The following is a 17,563-nucleotide window of genomic DNA, read 5'->3' as shown; positions in this document are numbered from 1 at the left end:
TTATCATCCGTACAGCAAATCACGTGACTTGTGCTGATTACAGTTTCAATTGTTGTCCTCTTATCGTTATAGTGTCGATGCTTTGCTGTATATTCTGTTTGTTGCCTATGCTCATGCAACAGTGAAATTTTCCATGACGTCGTACTTCAGTGGGAAACTAATCAAACATTTTTGGGTGTCGATTGTTTGTAGGGCTGCTAATTTGGCCTTCAAAATTTCTGTATAACGTTACAATGTAACCTATTCAACGAATCTTTGACAGCATTTTCACACAATTGTCTCGCAATGCAATTTTTAATTATTTAAAAAAACAGGTTGCATCCAATTGTTCAATCCTTCGGCGAAGTCAACTCAAGAGGATGATGTGCATCAAGATGTTGCAGTGCGTCGTGGAAGAACAAGTCGTTCAAAGCCGACAACTTGTTTAGTAAAGGTGACGTCCTTAGTTACAAATCGAATTTAAATTGATAACATTTAAATTAATAATTACTGTTGGTGTAGGTTTTTTTGCTAATTAATCTTGCAGCTCAACAGTGTAATCTTCACCTTAAATGCAGGTGACAGGCATCATATTTTAAAACATTCTCTCCCCTTAACCTACTTATAATCTATAAAGACTTCATCCACTACCGAATATTCTATAGAGGGAAGGCGCTATATTGCCACAGAAATAGCACCGAATTGTTTAAACTTTTTGGATGTCCAGGTACACGTTGCCTATGTTTGATCAACTGTCATCACTTGCAATACCTGTTCCTTCTCTTTCAACCCAATCGGCTGGGCAGAATGGCTAGCAACCACGACTCAGTTTTTCAACCGTTCGTATCAGTTTTTGTGGTTGGATAAGCTCGTCACTTTCAGATAGCCTTACATTACCAAATATTCAGTTTTTTTTTCGCTCTAATTTTCTTTTTTAAGATTCTGTTTGCCTCTGAGAAACGCATTCACTGAGCCTTGCTTTAATTTCTTGTAAAACTGACGACGAAGCTTTAACTTGACTATTTGATTATGCTTTATCATTTCACAGGATGTGGGCTGTTTATCGCGATGGAGGTTGGATGTATGTGCATCATATTTAAAAACATTTTTCAGCTAAACCTATTTATGTTCTATAAATACTTTGTCCATCACCGTATTTGCTGTAGAGGGAATGCGCTATATTGCCACAAAAATAGCACCGAATTATTTAAATACTTTTTGTATGTCCAGGTACACGTTGCCAATGTTTGATCAACTGTCAAAAGATTGCACGCAACTCAATTGAAAATTACTTTTCCTCTATCGTCCTATAGCGCACATTTGTTGTCATTTGCAACACCTGTTCCTTCTCGTTCAAACCAATCGGCTGGGCAGAATTGTTAGCAACCACGACTCGGTTGCTGTTGAATGCATTTATAAGGAGACTACCAACACCACTTCTCATTCTACAAACATACCACGTCATCGGTATTGCAAGGTAATATGCTTCAAAAATAGAAATGATTAAGCAGTTTTCTTAATTGTTTTTTTTTATTTTAAAAATGCATATTGTTCCAGGTATACAGCAGTAGTACAGTATTTCTCTGTTAACTTCGACAAAGCGGTAGCACTGCTGATAATTGGCGCGTCCACGTACAGTACGTTGACAGTTAAATTTGGGTTGTGCAGGGCGAGGGACTCTATCGAGCAGGTCTGGCGGAAGTTCAATTTTTCTTGATAGTAGTATTTGTTTATTTTATCCAGCCTGTTGAAAAGTTCTGGAACTTGCTTTGTTTCCAACTATCTACTGATTATTTACTTTGTTTGTCTACCATTACAGATGGATGTCCTGCTCTCTCCATTGTGGCCCATACCAGATGTTTCGGTGAGTAAAGCATTCTTTCCATGAGTATGGTGGATTTTATTCAAGTCCTATTGAATCATAAGTGTGGTAGACGAATTTCGTTGCATTGTTGTTGAAACGAAGGAGGAAGAGTGGAATCATTAACCACTGTGTGCCAATTATCTTTCAGTTGTTGACCATAGCGTTCGACATCTGTATGGGATGGAAGTGATGCGACCAAATGGCGAACTCTATCGCGGCCTTCATCGTCTAAATGGGCAAACATGCCAATACATATGTCCGACCTACTCTTCCGCATTGCGTAAATCATGACGACGTCTAGTTCATTGTTGTCTTTGTGCAATACCAATTTTTTCACTGCGTTCGTGCCCAGCTTCTGGGAGACACATTCGAGAAACTCGTTGATAGTGTCGTCAGTTGTTAACGTGAGTAGGCTTGCGGCTCCCCACAAGCTACGTTTGGCGCTCCCGACGTAACATATGGTTGTGATGGTTTCTAGAAATTGCGCTAATTGCTCTTCGTTTCCACTGTGCAGGTAAAACTGCAAAAGATATATCGAATACTTCCGACCTCGTTGGCGCATTTTTGCTATCAGCGTTTCCGTGCTTTTCAGGTAAAACATTTTGTGAATAATTTGAGGTCCATTGTTTTTCAAATAGATGTTGAACGGCTCTCGCACATTTGCTGGTAAACAGTCTATCATTTCCCAGGCGAAGCGAACCCCTTCCCAAAGGATAAGTCGAAGAAAGAAGGAACCTTTACCTATGTCGTCGTGAAGCATAAGTATTTTAATGTCATCTACATCCAGTTTCTCCGCCATAAATTCAATGATCTCCCTTATGTCTCTATGAAAGCTAGCTTCATTGGTAAAAATTGTGTCGTTGAAGGTATTCCAAATACTAAATTTCTTCCCTTGGATTTCGTAGACGAGCATGGCAGATTTGGCAAATTTTGACAATTGTTCTTTGCTGCCATTTTTCAGGCAATAGTGTATTAGCTTGACGGTGTCGGAATAACACTGAGGCCTGTCCCCGCCTGTCGGGACATCAGATAGGAATTTCTCGAACCTCTCTTGGTGTTTGTTATTCGCTAGACGTTGTCTTAACATCTCTTGTTTTGCTGTTGGTAATCCAGCCAACATGGCTTCCAAAAGCTCTGTGTATCCTCGTAGTGCAACCCATTCGACCGTGGAAACGTTGTCACTGAAGATGAGCTCTTCGACAGCCTGTTCGCCCAACTTTTTCCAGATGTCATTGAACATGTTTTTAAAAAAACCTATGCTATGATCAGAACTTGAATTTATGTATTTGTTGCCTTTGCAGAAGCCACGGACGAGCTTTGCCCATACGCTAATTGATCTTGCCGACTGATCTAAATTTGAAATGATCGCTGTTAGAAAACACCGAAGCTCTTCGTTATTGAATTTCACAAGAAGACCCTCTTCTAGTGAAGAGATAAAGTCGTCAGGAACTTTTATTGCGGCACCCAAGAAGCGTTTCATCCAATTTTCGCGTCCGTTGACAGACATCAACCCAGAAAGATGTTGTGCATCGAGAGACTTCAGTGAGATAATGTTTCTTTCGTCGTGGAAGATCAAATCGTGGAAGTATTTATAACCGTCAGGATTATTCTCAATCATTGTTTTAGCCAGGATATTAATGAAATCGGGGAATGCAGGAACAAATTCCGATCCAACAACAACCTCTCCCACTCCAAAAACAATTCCCAAACGCTTGGATTTGACGAGGTTCAATTGTGAGTCTGGTCCCATAATTTCTTTAACAGCCTTCATGATTAACTGTAACATTTCAATTTTCCCATATAAAATAGAGTCCCAGAAGGCACCGTGAAGAAATCCATTTTTGCTGATTAACGCAGTTTGCAGCTTGTCATTAGGAAGAACTCTGTTCACGAATCGTAGCATGACACGAAACATGTCATCTTGGCCGAAAACTGCTGCTCGGTAAGCTAACGTGTAAGGATTAGTTCCGCATCTGAACGTCATGTAATGAACAATTTCCTCCGCCACTTTTTTCGTTTCACGATCGTTGGAATTCAAATCTTCAGAGACTTTTTCAAGTATACATTCAACAGCTGTTGTCTCATCTGCAAACACCATTGTTTGCAACTGGGTCATCACGTCCGAATCATATTCAGGTAGCCATATCCTTCTGTCACATTGTTGGTGATAATTGTAAACGCATTGAAATGGCCCGGGTGCCAAACCGATCATTTCCCGTGGTAATCGAGCTAAAATATCAGTTCTTTCCATTTCTATTAAGACATTAGACAGTCTCTCAACCGCCGCACGTTCGAAAACATCTTTGTGATTTGTAAACGTCTCTTCAACAACGTACACTAACGTGCTGTCATCAGTTGTTTGTAAAACAAGTCGCACGACCGGTTCCAAAAGACTGTCGTAGTATTCGTAGCGAAGAAAAGATTTCAGCACTAGGTGCCAGTCGGCAAATAGGCTGCGATATTGTTTGGGCCACCGTGTAATGTATTTTTCCACAGTGCTCCGGTTTTGAATCATGAACTCAAGTAATTGGGAACAAAATTCTTTCTGCGTTTTTGGCCCCTTTTCTGATTGGGGGTCTTCAAGGTTGAGGTACGGTGCGTACACATATATTGCTTTTGCGATGAGACTTGTGTAATAGTCGTTTTTTTGAAAGCCAAAGACTTCTTGATGCCAAGCAAGAAGTCGATGGAATCCATCCAATTTCCTTTCCAAAAAGAAAGCTAGCAAGTTACGCTTAGCTGGCGTCCATTGCATTGCCCAATCCACGTTGCTGAAAAGAGGCATCATCAGTTGTAGAATTTGTTTTTTTGAAAGCGTCAAATCGGCAAATGTGCATAACAATTCAAATATGTTGGCGTGGTATCGTTCAACAGACACCGCCAAAGCATTGTTAATACGTTTTTGTATGCACACGCTATACAATTCTTTTGTGAAATCAGTGAATTGAGTGGGGAAATTGGAATTTGAACTTGGATCGGTTTGCACACGCCACATGAGATGCCATTCTTTACGATTGACTATCTCATGCAGCATGCAATCCATAAAAAGCTGTACACCTTGGTATTGCAAACCAACCAAGATTTCTGAACCGATCAACTCTCTGGTTCGTTTTTCATCCAGCAGCTTGTTGCGAAGATCTTCTTCAAGACGAAATCCTCCGTACAGGTAATTGGCCATCAGGTACTCGGCGTAGGTTCCATGCAAAAATTGATATTCACCTTTCCTGTTAAGCGTTAACAAGCCAAAACAAACGCTACCTTCTTCTCGTTCTTTATGTTGTTGTTCGATTGTGGCTGCCGACTCAATAGATTTACCCAAAAGACAATCAATGTGCGTCTGATCGGAGACGATTGTCTTTACAGCCAAGTATCTTAGGTAAATCTCTAAACATTCCATTTGAACTTCTAGAGAATTATGAAGAATGTGATTGTCCACTTGCTGCACTTTGGCTTTTTCTTCTCGATAAATTTCACGCTTTTTCTTGAACAGTCGCTTGTATAACGTGTCCAGGTTTAAACTGGAGTCGATATCTTGAAGAAGTGGTTCTAAATTGCATCCGTTTTGAATGATGTCGTCAACTTGCGACTCGAAGCAGTCTGCTACAATGTGGCACTGTAACGGGATTCCGATAAAAGATCTCTCCTTGCCCTTTAAGCTTTTCGACAAACTATCAACTATGGATGTTGCAATGAACCTTACTTTTGTATCCTCATCCATTTTCAATTGTCTCTTCCAATATCCAGAAAGGTAATTGATTTGATCTTCTTGACTGAAATCTCTCAAAGTATAGGCAAGCTGGAACGACGAATCTTGGAGTGCTTCGTTCGAGTGTGGTCGGGTAGTTATGTAAAGTGCATTAAATTTCGTTAATCTGATTGCTTTGATCAAGGAAATGCATTTGGCCTGGCATTGGCTGTCGATCTCGTCAAATCCGTCCAACATGAGAACAATCCTATCTCCCGTCTTCAACCTGTGCCTCAGCAAAGACTGGGCAAAGGAACTCTCTCTCACATTAGGTATATTTGCGATAAAAAATTTGATTGCATCTAACTGCTGATCAACCTCGTCCGATTTAAACTGGTGCAGGGCTCCAATATGATCAACTAAATCCATCTTGATAATCCAGTTATCCGGTTTCTCGTTTCTCATTTTTCTGTAGTAGTTCGTTAACAAGGTGGATTTACCAGTTCCAGCAATATCCGATACAACGACTACCCGATTCTCCCACTCTTCTGACAGTGTTAAGTCTTTTTCGGGTAGTCTGCTAGCCAGCCATGCAGTGTCAGCTGATTGGCGTCTGTTCCTCCAAATTTGTTTGATTTTATCCCATAACTCTTGTTTTTCTTCGTTTTCGACGAACCATTCGATGTTGTTTCGCACGGTGATCTTCAACTTTTTCAGCAGATCATCTCTGGTGCAGTAGGTTTCAACTCCTAGTTCGTCAAAAAACGTATCGTCGAACGGTAAGATGATGTCTCTTTCGATGTAGAGTTCTTCGTCAAATGGTGGGACGAAATCATGTAAAGGAATGTTGACAACTTTCTTACCTACTAGCAATTCCTCTATGGAATTATCGTCGATGACCTCGTCTCCGTTACCTTTTCCAATTAGATTACGAACAGTTTGAACTGTTCCTTGAAACTAAACTTGCTTGTCAAGTAATTTCTCCATGCAGTTGTGACTTAAGTCTGTGAACTTGAGATCGTCTGGTGTTGCAATGCCATTGCCACATAAAATGATCACTTTTTTATTTGTTAGTTGATTGTCCCCGATTAAGTTTTCGTCACTGTCATTTTCCGAATGACCGTCTTCGCAAACGACAACGAGAAGTTGATGACAAGTTTCTAATTTTAATGCATCCTTGACGTTTGTAAAATTTGTTTTTAAGCCTTTGGATGATGACATCAAGTAGCTATCTGTGAAAGGTAAGAATTTTTCGATTTTCTTTAGAGCTGCGCTTACTTTAACTGCAGTGAGTTTGGGGAATGCAGTTTTGATTCGCTCGATTTTGTTTGGTGAATCCAACAGCATCTTCAATTTTTCTTTCATTTCATCAATTGCAACAGCATTGAATTCTATCGTTTCTTGCAGTTTCATTTGGTAATTGATTGAAACAGACGACGTACGTAAAGCATTTAATTTTTGTTTGCCTTCTTGAAATATATCCTCTCCATCTTCTGATGTCAAAAATTTAGATTCTTTCTTTTTGAACCAATCCAACATGTTTCTAAGAATGAAATCCGATTGGAAATCTGCTTCGTTCACTTCGTAATATTTTCCGACTTCTTCTGTAAGTATCTTTCCCAATTCGACTTCGTTGGGCATGTTGACGACAAAGACGAGCTTGTCTAAGAAACAGTCAATCTCGTCATCGGTTGCATTCCTTTTCAACTTTCTATTAGCAGGATTTTCAAAGTTAACTTCTCGCAATTTTCCGAAAAAGGTATGACCTGAATCGATTTTGATTCTGTAACGGGCAACTGGGTGTGTTCTAAACTTGAACATTTCATCTTCAGTGCTGACACGTATCAATTGAATTCCGTTTTTTAGTAGATTGTTCGAGTTGAAGCCAATGTTGGTGCATATAATGCAATCCTGGATGTTATCCCCTCGTGATAGTATGCCGCAATAAGAGCTGAAGTATTTCAAGAGGCTGAAATCACCTTCTGTTACGTTGAACAACTGCCCTGCCGTTATTTTCGTCGACTCGTTTTGTTTGTGTTTTGCTTGTAGGTATCTGTTAACTTCGCGTTTGCCACCATCGACTTTATATCGGAAAATTATATCATCAAATTTACCTCCGATACGTTCCATTTCGGTGCCCAGGTGGAAGGCGTAGCCGGCCTGGATTCCTCGTATCAAGAAGAGCATCAAAAGCTTCAATTGAAAAATGATACCGTGATTGGTTTTTCTCAATCCCTGAGCAACTACCGGGGCCACCTCTGGAGGAGAAGCGACAGACGACGATGTGCTGGCCAACGACAACGGCGGCGGAGCACTGGGTGCTTGATTTTTCCTAGGATTCTTGGCAGGTGAGCCGCGCCCTGTATCTGGGTTTGAATGATCTCTTTTATTCGTCATTTTCAGGTGGTATTTAGTACAGCAAACTTTTCACTTTAGTTTTCACTACTCTACTTATTATTCTTTCTCAAACCGCGATTTTCTCTATTACACTAACTTAGAATTTTTCTCTGCAATTGACGAAGGTTCCGAACTGTTGGCGTTTCAAAAAACGATTGTCCTGAAAGGGAAACTCGAACTGATATTTCGTGATAGTGTTGGTCGTCACGGTCAGGGCACGGGCCGTCACTTGGCCTGATAAGATCTTGCTTGGCAGAACCGTTTCAACTTTATTATCACGAAACGTTCGTATCCGTTTTTGTTATTGGATAAGCTCGTCACTTTCAGATAGCCTAAGATTACCAAATATTCATTTATTTCCCCCTATACTTTTCCCTTTTAAGATTCTGATTGCCTCGTAGAAACACATTCACTGATTTTTTCTTTAATTTCTTTAAAAAATGACTACGAATCTTTAACTTAAACATTTACTTATGCTTCATCATTTCACAGGATGTGGGCTGTTTACTTTTCATTATCTTTCTACAAACATACCACGTCATCGTTATTGCAAGGTAATATGCTTCAAAAATAGAAATGATTAAGCAGTTTTCTTAATTGTTTTTTTTTTTATTTAAAAAATGCAGATTGTTCCAGGTATTCAGCAGTAGTACAGTATTTATCTTTTAACTTCGACAAAGCGGTAGCACTGCTGATAATTGGCGCGTCCACGTACAGTACGTTGACAGTTAAATTTGGGTTGTGCAGGGCGAGGGACTCCGTCGAGCAGGTCTGGCGGAAGTTCAATTTTTCTTGATAGTAGTAATTTTTTATTTTATTTTATCCAGCCTGTTGAAAAGTTTTGGAACTTGCTTTGTTTCCAACTATCTACTGATTATTTGCTTTGTTTGTCTACCATTACAGATGCATGTCCTGCTCTCTCCATTGTGGCCCATACCTGATGTTTCGGTGAGTAAAGCATTCTTTCCATGAGTATGGTGGGTTTTATTCAAGTCCTAATTGGATCATATGCGACGGGGAAGTGGTACACAAATTTCATTGCATTGTTGTTGAAATGAAGGAGGAAGAGGGGAATCATTAACCACTGTGTGCCAATTTTCTTTCAATTGATAACCGTAGCTTTCGACATCCGTATGGGATGGAAGTGATGCGACCAAATGACGAACTCTATCGCGACCTTCATCGTCCAAATGGGTAAACATGCCAATGCATCTTTCCGGCCAACTCTTCCGCAATGCGTAAATCATGACGACGTCTAGCTCATTGTTGTCTTTGTGCAACACCAATTTTTTCACTGCTTTCTTGCTCAGCTTCTGGGAAATACATTCGAGAAACTCGTTGATAGTGTCGTCGATTGTCAACATGTGTAGGCTTGCGGCACCCCACAAACTACGTTTGGCGCTCCCAACGTAACGTATGGATGTGATGGTTTCCATAAATTGCGCTAATTGCGCTTGGTTTCCATTATCCAGGTAGAACTGCAAAATATTTACCGAATACTGCCGACCTCGTTTGCGCATTTTTGCTATCAGCGTTTCCGTGCTTTTCGAGAAAAACATTTTGTGAATAATTTGAGGTCCATTGTTTTTCAAATAGATGTTGAACGGCTCTCGCACATTTGCTGGTAAACAGTCTATCATTTCCCAGGCGAAGCGAACCCCTTCCCAAAGGATAAGTCGAAGAAAGAAGGAACCTTTACCTATGTCGTCGTGAAGCATAAGTATTTTAATGTCATCTACATCCAGTTTCTCCGCCATAAATTCAATGATCTCCCTTATGTCTCTATGAAAGCTAGCTTCATTGGTAAAAATTGTGTCGTTGAAGGTATTCCAAATACTAAATTTCTTCCCTTGGATTTCGTAGACGAGCGTGGCAGATTTGGCAAATTTTGACAATTGTTCTTTGCTGCCTTTTTCTAGGCAATACCGTATTACCTTGACCGTATTGGAATAACACTGAGGCCTGTCCCCGCCTGTCGGGACATCGGATAGGAATTTCTCGAACCCCTCTTGGTGTTTGTTATTCGCTAGACGTTGTCTTAACATCTCTTGTTTTGCTGTTGGTAATCCAGCCAACATGGATTCCAAAAGCTCTGTGTATCCTCGTAGTGCGACCCATTCGACCGTGGAATCGTTGTCAATGAGGATGAGCTCTTCGATAGCCTGTTCGCCTAACTTTTCCGGGATGTATTTGAACATTTTATTAAAACAAAGTACGCAACTATCATATGCTGGGCTCTTGCACAAGCCACGGACGAGCTTTGCCCATACGCTAATCGATATTGCCGACTGATCTAAATTTGAAGTGATCGCTGTCAGAAAACACCGAAGCTCTTCGTTATTGAATTTGACCAGAAGACCGCCTTCTAGTGAAGAGATAAAGACGTCGGGGACTTTTATTGCGGCATCCAAGAAACGTTTCATCCAATTTTCGCGTCCGTTGACAGACATCAACCCAGAAAGATGTTGTGCATCGAGAGACTTCAGTGAGATAATGTTTCTTTCGTCGTGGAAGATCAAATCGTGCAAGTATTTGTAACCGTCAGGATTATTCTCAATTATTGTCTTAGCCAGGATATTAATGAAATTGGGGAATGCAGGAACAAATTCCGATCCAACAAGAACCTCTCTCACTCCAAGAGCAATTCCCAAACGCTTGGATTTGACGAGGTTCAATTGTGAGTCTGGTCCCATAATTTCTTTAACAGCCTTCATGATTAACTGTAACGTTTCAATTGTCCCATATAAAATAGAGTCCCAGAAGGCACCGTGAAGAAATCCATTTTTGCTGATTAACGCAGTTTGCAGCTTGTCATTAGGAACAACGTTGTTCACGAATCGCAGCATGACACGAAACATTTCATCTTGGCCGCAAACTGCTGCTCGGTAAGCCAACGTGTAAGGATTAGTTCCGCACCTGTACGTCATGTAATGAACAATTTCATCCGCCACTTTTTTCGTTTCACGATCGTTGGAATTCAAATCTTCAGAGACTTTTTCAAGTATACGTTGAACAGCTGTTGTCTCACCTGCAAACACCATTGTTTGCAACTGGGTCATTACGTCCGAATCATATTCCGGTAGCCATATCCTTCTGTCACATTGTTGGTGATAATTGTAAACGCATTGAAATACCTCGCGGACCAAACCGATCATTTCCCGTGGCAATCGAGCTAAAATATCAGTTCGTTCCATTTCTATTAAGATATTAGACAGTCTCTCAACTTTCGCACGTTCGAAAACATCTTTGTGTTTTGTAAACGTCTCGTTAAGAATGAACACTAACGCGCTGTCATCAGTTGTTTGTAACATAAATCGCACCAGCGGTTCCAAAAGGCTGTCGTAGTACTCGTAGCGAAGGAAAGATTTCAGCACTAGATGCCATTCGAAAAATAGGCCGTCAGTGTTTTGCTGTACCCGTGTAATGTGTTTTTCCACAGTGCTCCGGTTTTGAATCATGAACTCAAGTAACTGGGTACAAAATTCCTTCTGCTTTTTTTGGCCCTTTTCTGATTGGGTGTCTTGAAAGTTCAGTTTTGGTGCGTACATATATATTGATTTTGCGATGAGAATTGTGTAATACGCTTGAGTGCGCTTGTTTAAGGCGCTTAGGCCTTGGTACCAACCAAGAAGTCGCTGGAATCCATCCAATTTCCGTTCCCAAAAGAAAGTTAGCAAGTTATGCTTTTGATAAAATTGGGCTAATTGCTTGCTCTGGTTGTCTTTCAAATGGTAGAAAAGAGGGTTCATCAGTCCTAGAATTTGTCCTTTTTCCAGCGCCAAATCGGCAAATGTGCTTAACAATTCAAATATGTTGGCGTGGTATCTGACAACAGACACCGCCAAAGCGTTGGGAGTACCTTTCTGCATCCACACGCGATACAAGTCTTTTGTGAAATAAGTAAATTGAGTGGGGAAACTGTTGAAATTTGAACTTGGATCGGTTTGCACACGCCACATGAGATGCCAATCTTTACGATTGACTATCTCGTGCAGCATGCAATCCATAAAAAGCTGTACACCTTGGTATTGCGAATCAACCAAGATTTCTGAACTGATCAACTCTCTGGTTCGTGTTTCATCCAGCAGCTTGTTGCGAAGATCTTCTTCAAGACGAAATCCTTCGTACAAGTAATTGGCCATCAGGTACTCGGCGTAGGTTCCATGCAAAAATTGATATTCACCTTTCCTGTTAAGCGTTAACAAGCCAAAACGAACGCTACCTTTTTCTCGTTCTTTATGTTGTTGTTCGATTGTGGCTGCCGACTCAATAGATTTACCCAAAAGACAATCGATGTGCGTCTGATCGGTGACGATTGTCTTTACAGCTAAGTATCTTAGGTAAATCTCTAAACATTCCATTGTAACTTTTACAGATTTATGAAGAATGTGATTGTGCACTTGCTGCACTTTGGCTTTTTCTTCTCGATAAATTTCACGCTTTTTCTTGAACAGTCGCTTGTACAAAGTGTCCAGCTTTAAATTGGAGTCGATATCTTGAAGAAGTGGTTCTAAATTGCATCCGTTTTGAATGATGTCGTCAACTTGCGACTCGAAGCAGTCTGCGACAATGTGGCACTGTAACGGGATTCCGATAAAAGATCTCTCGTTGCCTTTTAAGCTTTTCGACAAACTATCAACTATGGATGTTGCAATGGACCTTACTTTTGTATCCTCATCCATTTTCAATTGTCTCTTCCAATATCCAGAAAGGTAATTGATTTGATCTTCTTGACTGAAATCTCTCAAGGTATAGGCAAGCTGGAACGACGAATCTTGGAGTGCTTCGTTCGAGTGTGGTCGGGTAGTTATGTAAAGCGCATTAAATTTCGTTAATCTGATTGCTTTGATCAAGGAAATGCATTTGGCCTGGCATTGGCTGTCGATCTCGTCAAATCCGTCCAACATGAGAACAATCCTATCTCCCGTCTTCAACCTGTGCCTCAGCAAAGACTGGGCAAAGGAACTTTCTCTCACATTAGGTATATTTGCGATAAAAAATTGGATTGCATCTAACGGCTGGACAATCTCGTCCGATTTAAACTGATGCAGGGCTCCAATATGATCAACCAAATCCATCTTAATAATCCAGTTATCCGGTTTCTCGTTTCTCATTTTTTTGTAGTAGCTCGTTAACAAGGTGGATTTACCAGTTCCGGCAATATCCGATACAACGACTACCCGATTCTCCCACTCTTCTGACGGTGTTAAGTCTTTTTCGAGTAGTCTGCTAGCCAGCCATGCAGTGTCAGCTGATTGACGTCTGTTCCCCCAAATCTTTTTGATTTTATCCCATAACTCTTGTTTTTCTTCGTTTTCGACGAACCATTCGATGTTGTTTCGCACGGTGATCTTCAACTTTTTCAGCAGATCGTCTCGGGTGCAGTAGGTTTCAACTCCTAGTTCGTCAAAAAACGTATCGTCGAACGGTAAGATGATGTCTCTTTCGATGTAGAGTTCTTCGTCAAATGGTGGGACGAAATCATGTAAAGGAATGTTGACAACTTTCTTACCTACTAGCAATTCCTCTATGGAATTATCGTCGATGACCTCGTCTCCGTTACCTTTTCCAATTAGATTACGAACAGTTTGAACTGTTCCTTGAAACTAAACTTGCTTGTCAAGTAATTTCTCCATGCAGTTGTGACTTAAGTCTGTGAACTTGAGATCGTCTGGTGTTGCAATGCCATTGCCACATAAAATGATCACTTTTTTATTTGTTAGTTGATTGTCCCCGATTAAGTTTTCGTCACTGTCATTTTCCGAATGACCGTCTTCGCAAACGACAACGAGAAGTTGATGACAAGTTTCTAATTTTAATGCATCCTTGACGTTTGTAAAATTTGTTTTTAAGCCTTTGGATGATGACATCAAGTAGCTATCTGTGAAAGGTAAGAATTTTTCGATTTTCTTTAGAGCTGCGCTTACTTTAACTGCAGTGAGTTTGGGGAATGCAGTTTTGATTCGCTCGATTTTGTTTGGTGAATCCAACAGCATCTTCAATTTTTCTTTCATTTCATCAATTGCAACAGCATTGAATTCTATCGTTTCTTGCAGTTTCATTTGGTAATTGATTGAAACAGACGTTGTACGTAAAGCATTTAATTTTTGTTTGCCTTGTTGTAATATCTCTTCTCCTTGTTCTGATGTCAAAAATTCAGATTTTTTCAGCTTGAACCAATCCCACATGTTTCTAAGAATGAAATCCGATTGGAAATCTGCTTCGTTCACTTCGTAGTATTTTCCGACTTCTTCTGTAAGTATCTTTCCCAATTCGACTTCGTTGGGCATGTTGACGACAAAGACGAGCTTGTCTAAAAAACCGTCAATCTCGTCATCGGTTGCATTCCTTTTCGACTTTGTAGCAGGATCTTCAAAGTTAACTTCTCGCAATTTTCCCAAGAAGGTATGACCTAGATCGATTTTGATTTTATAACGGGCAACTCGGTGTCTTCTAAACTTGAACATTTCATCGTCAGTGCTGACACGTATCAATTGAATTCCTTTTTTTAGTAGATTGTTCGAGTTGAAGCCAATGTTGGTGCCTATAATGCAGTCCTGGATGTCATCCCCTCGTGATAGTATGCCGCAATACGAGCTGAAGTATTTCAACAGGCTGAAATCGCCTTCTGTTTCGTTGAACAACTGTCCTGCCGTTATTTTCACCGACCCGTTTTGTTTGTGTTTTGCTTGCAGGTATCTGTTAACTTGACGTTTGCCACCATCGTCGACTTCATATTGGAAAATTATATCATCAAATTTACCTCCGAGATCTTCCATTTCGGTACCCAGTCGGAAGGCGTAGCCGGCTTGGATTCCTCGTATCAAGAAGAGCATCAAAAGCTTCAGTTGGAAACTAATACCATGATTGGTTTTTCTCAATCCCTGAGCAACTTCCGTGGCCTCTTCTGGAACAGAAACGACAGACGACGACGCGCCGGCCAACGGTGGAGTTTGAGCAATGGTTGCAAGGTTTTTTCGGGTCTTCTTGGCAGGTGCGTCACGCCCTTTAACTTTGTTTAAATGATCTCTTTTATTCGTCATTTTCAGGTGGTAATTAGTGACCCAAACTTTTCACTTAAGTTTTCACTACTCTACTTATTATTCTTCCTTAAACCGCGATTTTCTCTATTACACTAACTCGGAATTTTTCTCTTAAATTGACGAAGGTTCCGAACTGTTGGCGTTTAAAAAAACGATTGTCCTGATAGGGAAACTCGAACTGATATTTCGTGCTAGTGTTGGTCGTCACAGTCAGTGCACGGGCCATCACTTGGCCTGATAAGAGCTTGCTTGGCAGAACCGATTCAACTCTATTATCACGAAACGTTCGTGTCAGTTTTTGTGGTTGGATAAGCTCGTCACTTTCAGATAGCACTAGATTACCATTCACTTTTTTTTCATTTGTATTCACCAATTTATTCTTTAATTTTTTTGAAAAACTGACTACGAAATTAGAGCTTGAATATTTGTTTCTGCTTCATCAGTTCACAGGATGCGGGTTGTTTATCGCGATGGAGGCTGGATTTATGTGCATCATATTTTAAATCGTTTTTCAGCTAAACCTATTTATGTTCTATAAACCCTTCGTCCACTACTGTATTTGCTATTGAGGGAAGGCGCTATATTGCCACAGAATAGCACCAAATTGTTTAAATAATTGTTGGATATCCAGGTACACGTTGCCTATGTTTGATCAACTGTCAAAAGATTACCCGCAACTCAATTGAAAATTACTTTTCCTCTATATCGTCCTATAGCGCACGTCTGTTGTCATTTGCAACACCTGTTCATTCTCGTTCAACCCAATCGGCTGGGCAGAATGGCTAGCAACCAGGACTCGGTTGCTGTTGAATGCATTTATAAGGAGGCTACCAACACCACTTCTCATTCTACAAACATAGCTCGTCATTGGTTTTGCAAGGTAATAGACTTCAAAAATAAAGATTTTTAAGCAGCTGTTGATTGTTTTTTTTTGTATTTTCAAGAGGCATATTGTTGGAGGTAAATGATGGCAATTTTAACGTTTGTGAGCGCAGTTTTGCTTACAGTGGCAGGTGTTAGCCAAGCACAGAATTCCTACTGTCGCATAAGTAGTTGCCGTGTGCCTAGAGAAAACACTCTGTGCAAGTTTTCGGTAACGTATTCTCAAAATAATAACAATTGACATTTTCTATAATAAAGTAAGCGACTTTGTTGTCATTCGAATTAGAATACTAGTTGGGGAGCTGCTTGCCAGCCGGCATATCCAATTAAATCCACCATTAGTGCAGCTGAAATCACCACAATCTTGAACGCGCATAACAATTACAGACGCCAGGTAGCAAAGGGACTCGAGGCTCGTGGGAATCCAGGTCCTCAACCACCAGCTTCCAATATGAGACAATTGGTACTTAAATTTCCCAATATGACTTAAGATCTGCATGCCATTTATCTCTCGTTTTTGATCTCCTTTGTTCGATAGAAATGGGACAACGAGCTCGCCGTTATGGCCCAAACGCACGCCCAACAATGTGTCTACAAGCATGACGCTTGCAGAAATGTTGGTAAGCATTATAGTGCATCACGAAGCTTGGGAAATGGTTCACAATTGACGTGATCAAATTATAAAGTCACCGACTTTCCATTACTTGTTTAGTACGCTTCGTTGTTGGCCAAAATCTTTACATTTCTGGATCTTCCATTGATAATTTGGGAACGTCTGACTGGAACACGGCCGTCAAGGCGTGGTACGATGAAGTGCTTTACATGAAAAGCGCTTACGTTAAAAACTTCCCGTAAGTAAAACAGCTAATTATGTATATCAAGTGCTCGTTAAATGTTTATTAATGTTTTTTTTTTTAAATTCAGGTTGAGCCCTAATCCACCGATACCGAACCCTCCAGGTGCTATTGGTCACTATACGCAAGTTGTATGGGCAAATACCTACACCGTTGGGTGTGGAGTCGCCTACTACAAATCCACGGCTGTAAAAAACGAAATATTACAATTTCCGTTGACGTGTGAACTTAATTCATTTATTATTGGTTTCAGCTTTTTGGGCCAAAGCTTCCCTACAATAAATTTTACGTCTGCAATTATGGGCCTTCGGGAAATTTTATCAATGGGCCTGTCTATGCCCAAGGATCGGCTGGATCTGCCTGCCCAGCAGGGACCAAAAACAATGACGGATTATGCGCTTGAGCAGAAAAGATCCGTTTCCTTACGGTCATGTTAATGTGGTACTAATGAATTTATTTTATTTGTATCAAGACCGTCCACTGAAATGTTCATGTGAAAGGAAACAGTACACGAATAAGAATAAATTATAATTGGTATGGTTTCATCTAGTTCAAACAAATATGGAGTACAGTAAAAACAAATTACTTTGTGAGCTATTAGCCCTTTTTTTTGTTTCGCACAAATTTTTTTACGCATTTAACAAGTACCCGGCATAGACAAACACATTTCTAGATAATGTCGCCCAATTGCTTCATCCGGAAGAAATCTTTCAGGTTTGAAAATCAAAACAAAAGAACTAGAGTAGCATTTGGCGACAGCTTAGGTACTTGAAATGCCTCATTTTTTAATTGAACATCTATATTCGAAATGGTAATGGACAGAAAACGATCCTCAAAGTGCAAACCAGGTAGCATTCGA

At 40.3% G+C, this 17,563-nt stretch overlaps 3 protein-coding genes across 4 annotated transcripts; 1 reads left to right on the top strand and 2 right to left on the bottom strand.

Moving 5' to 3' along the window:
- Nucleotides 1-1,633: 1,633 nt before the first annotated feature.
- Nucleotides 1,634-3,774, bottom strand: LOC132088020 (uncharacterized). The gene is made up of 2 exons (XM_059495565.1): nucleotides 1,968-3,774; nucleotides 1,634-1,890 (listed from the first exon to the last, which is right to left on the bottom strand). Exons 1-2 carry the CDS (start codon nucleotides 3,756-3,758, stop codon nucleotides 1,774-1,776), a joined length of 1,908 nt encoding a protein of 635 aa, XP_059351548.1. The 5' UTR covers nucleotides 3,759-3,774; the 3' UTR covers nucleotides 1,634-1,773.
- On the bottom strand, nucleotides 3,760-7,925 carry LOC130702456 (uncharacterized). The gene is given in 2 exon segments (XM_059495761.1): nucleotides 3,760-3,763; nucleotides 3,796-7,925. Coding segments are annotated over 2 exon segments (4,134 nt in total).
- Nucleotides 7,926-15,721: 7,796 nt separating this feature from the next.
- On the top strand, nucleotides 15,722-17,220 carry LOC130702246 (venom allergen 3 homolog). 2 transcript variants are annotated; one of them, XM_057523901.2, is made up of 7 exons: nucleotides 15,722-15,848; nucleotides 15,913-16,061; nucleotides 16,137-16,313; nucleotides 16,389-16,470; nucleotides 16,563-16,701; nucleotides 16,775-16,892; nucleotides 16,958-17,220. In XM_057523901.2, the coding sequence occupies exons 2-7, from the start codon at nucleotides 15,933-15,935 to the stop codon at nucleotides 17,105-17,107; spliced, it is 795 nt and encodes a 264-aa protein (XP_057379884.1). In that variant the 5' UTR covers nucleotides 15,722-15,848; nucleotides 15,913-15,932; the 3' UTR covers nucleotides 17,108-17,220. The 2 variants fall into 2 exon arrangements, with proteins under 2 accessions (XP_057379884.1, XP_059351880.1); XM_059495897.1 differs by having other exon boundaries at nucleotides 15,799-15,848; nucleotides 15,929-16,061.
- The last annotated feature ends 343 nt before the right edge of the window (nucleotides 17,221-17,563 follow it).

Source organism: Daphnia carinata, chromosome 6 (assembly GCF_022539665.2).
Source record: "Daphnia carinata strain CSIRO-1 chromosome 6, CSIRO_AGI_Dcar_HiC_V3, whole genome shotgun sequence".
In the NCBI taxonomy this organism is placed as follows: Eukaryota; Metazoa; Arthropoda; class Branchiopoda; order Diplostraca; family Daphniidae; genus Daphnia; species Daphnia carinata.
The sequence above is the reverse complement of the archived record's forward strand: the minus strand, read 5'-3'. Positions and strand labels throughout refer to the sequence as shown.

What these genes read in the sequence shown, in the direction of transcription:
- LOC132088020 (XM_059495565.1), bottom strand. Translation starts at nt 3,758, where the DNA reads ATGTTTCGTGTCATGCTACGATTCGTGAACAGAGTTCTTCCTAATGAC. An exon ending in AAGATAATTGGCACACAGTG is followed by an intron (nt 1,891 to 1,967) that starts GTTAATGATTCC and finishes ATGATTCAATAG; the next exon opens with GACTTGAATAAAATCCACCA.
- LOC130702246 (XM_057523901.2), top strand. Translation starts at nt 15,933, where the DNA reads ATGATGGCAATTTTAACGTTTGTGAGCGCAGTTTTGCTTACAGTGGCA. An exon ending in CTTCCAATATGAGACAATTG is followed by an intron (nt 16,314 to 16,388) that starts GTACTTAAATTT and finishes TTTGTTCGATAG; the next exon opens with AAATGGGACAACGAGCTCGC. An exon ending in GCTTACGTTAAAAACTTCCC is followed by an intron (nt 16,702 to 16,774) that starts GTAAGTAAAACA and finishes TTTTAAATTCAG; the next exon opens with GTTGAGCCCTAATCCACCGA.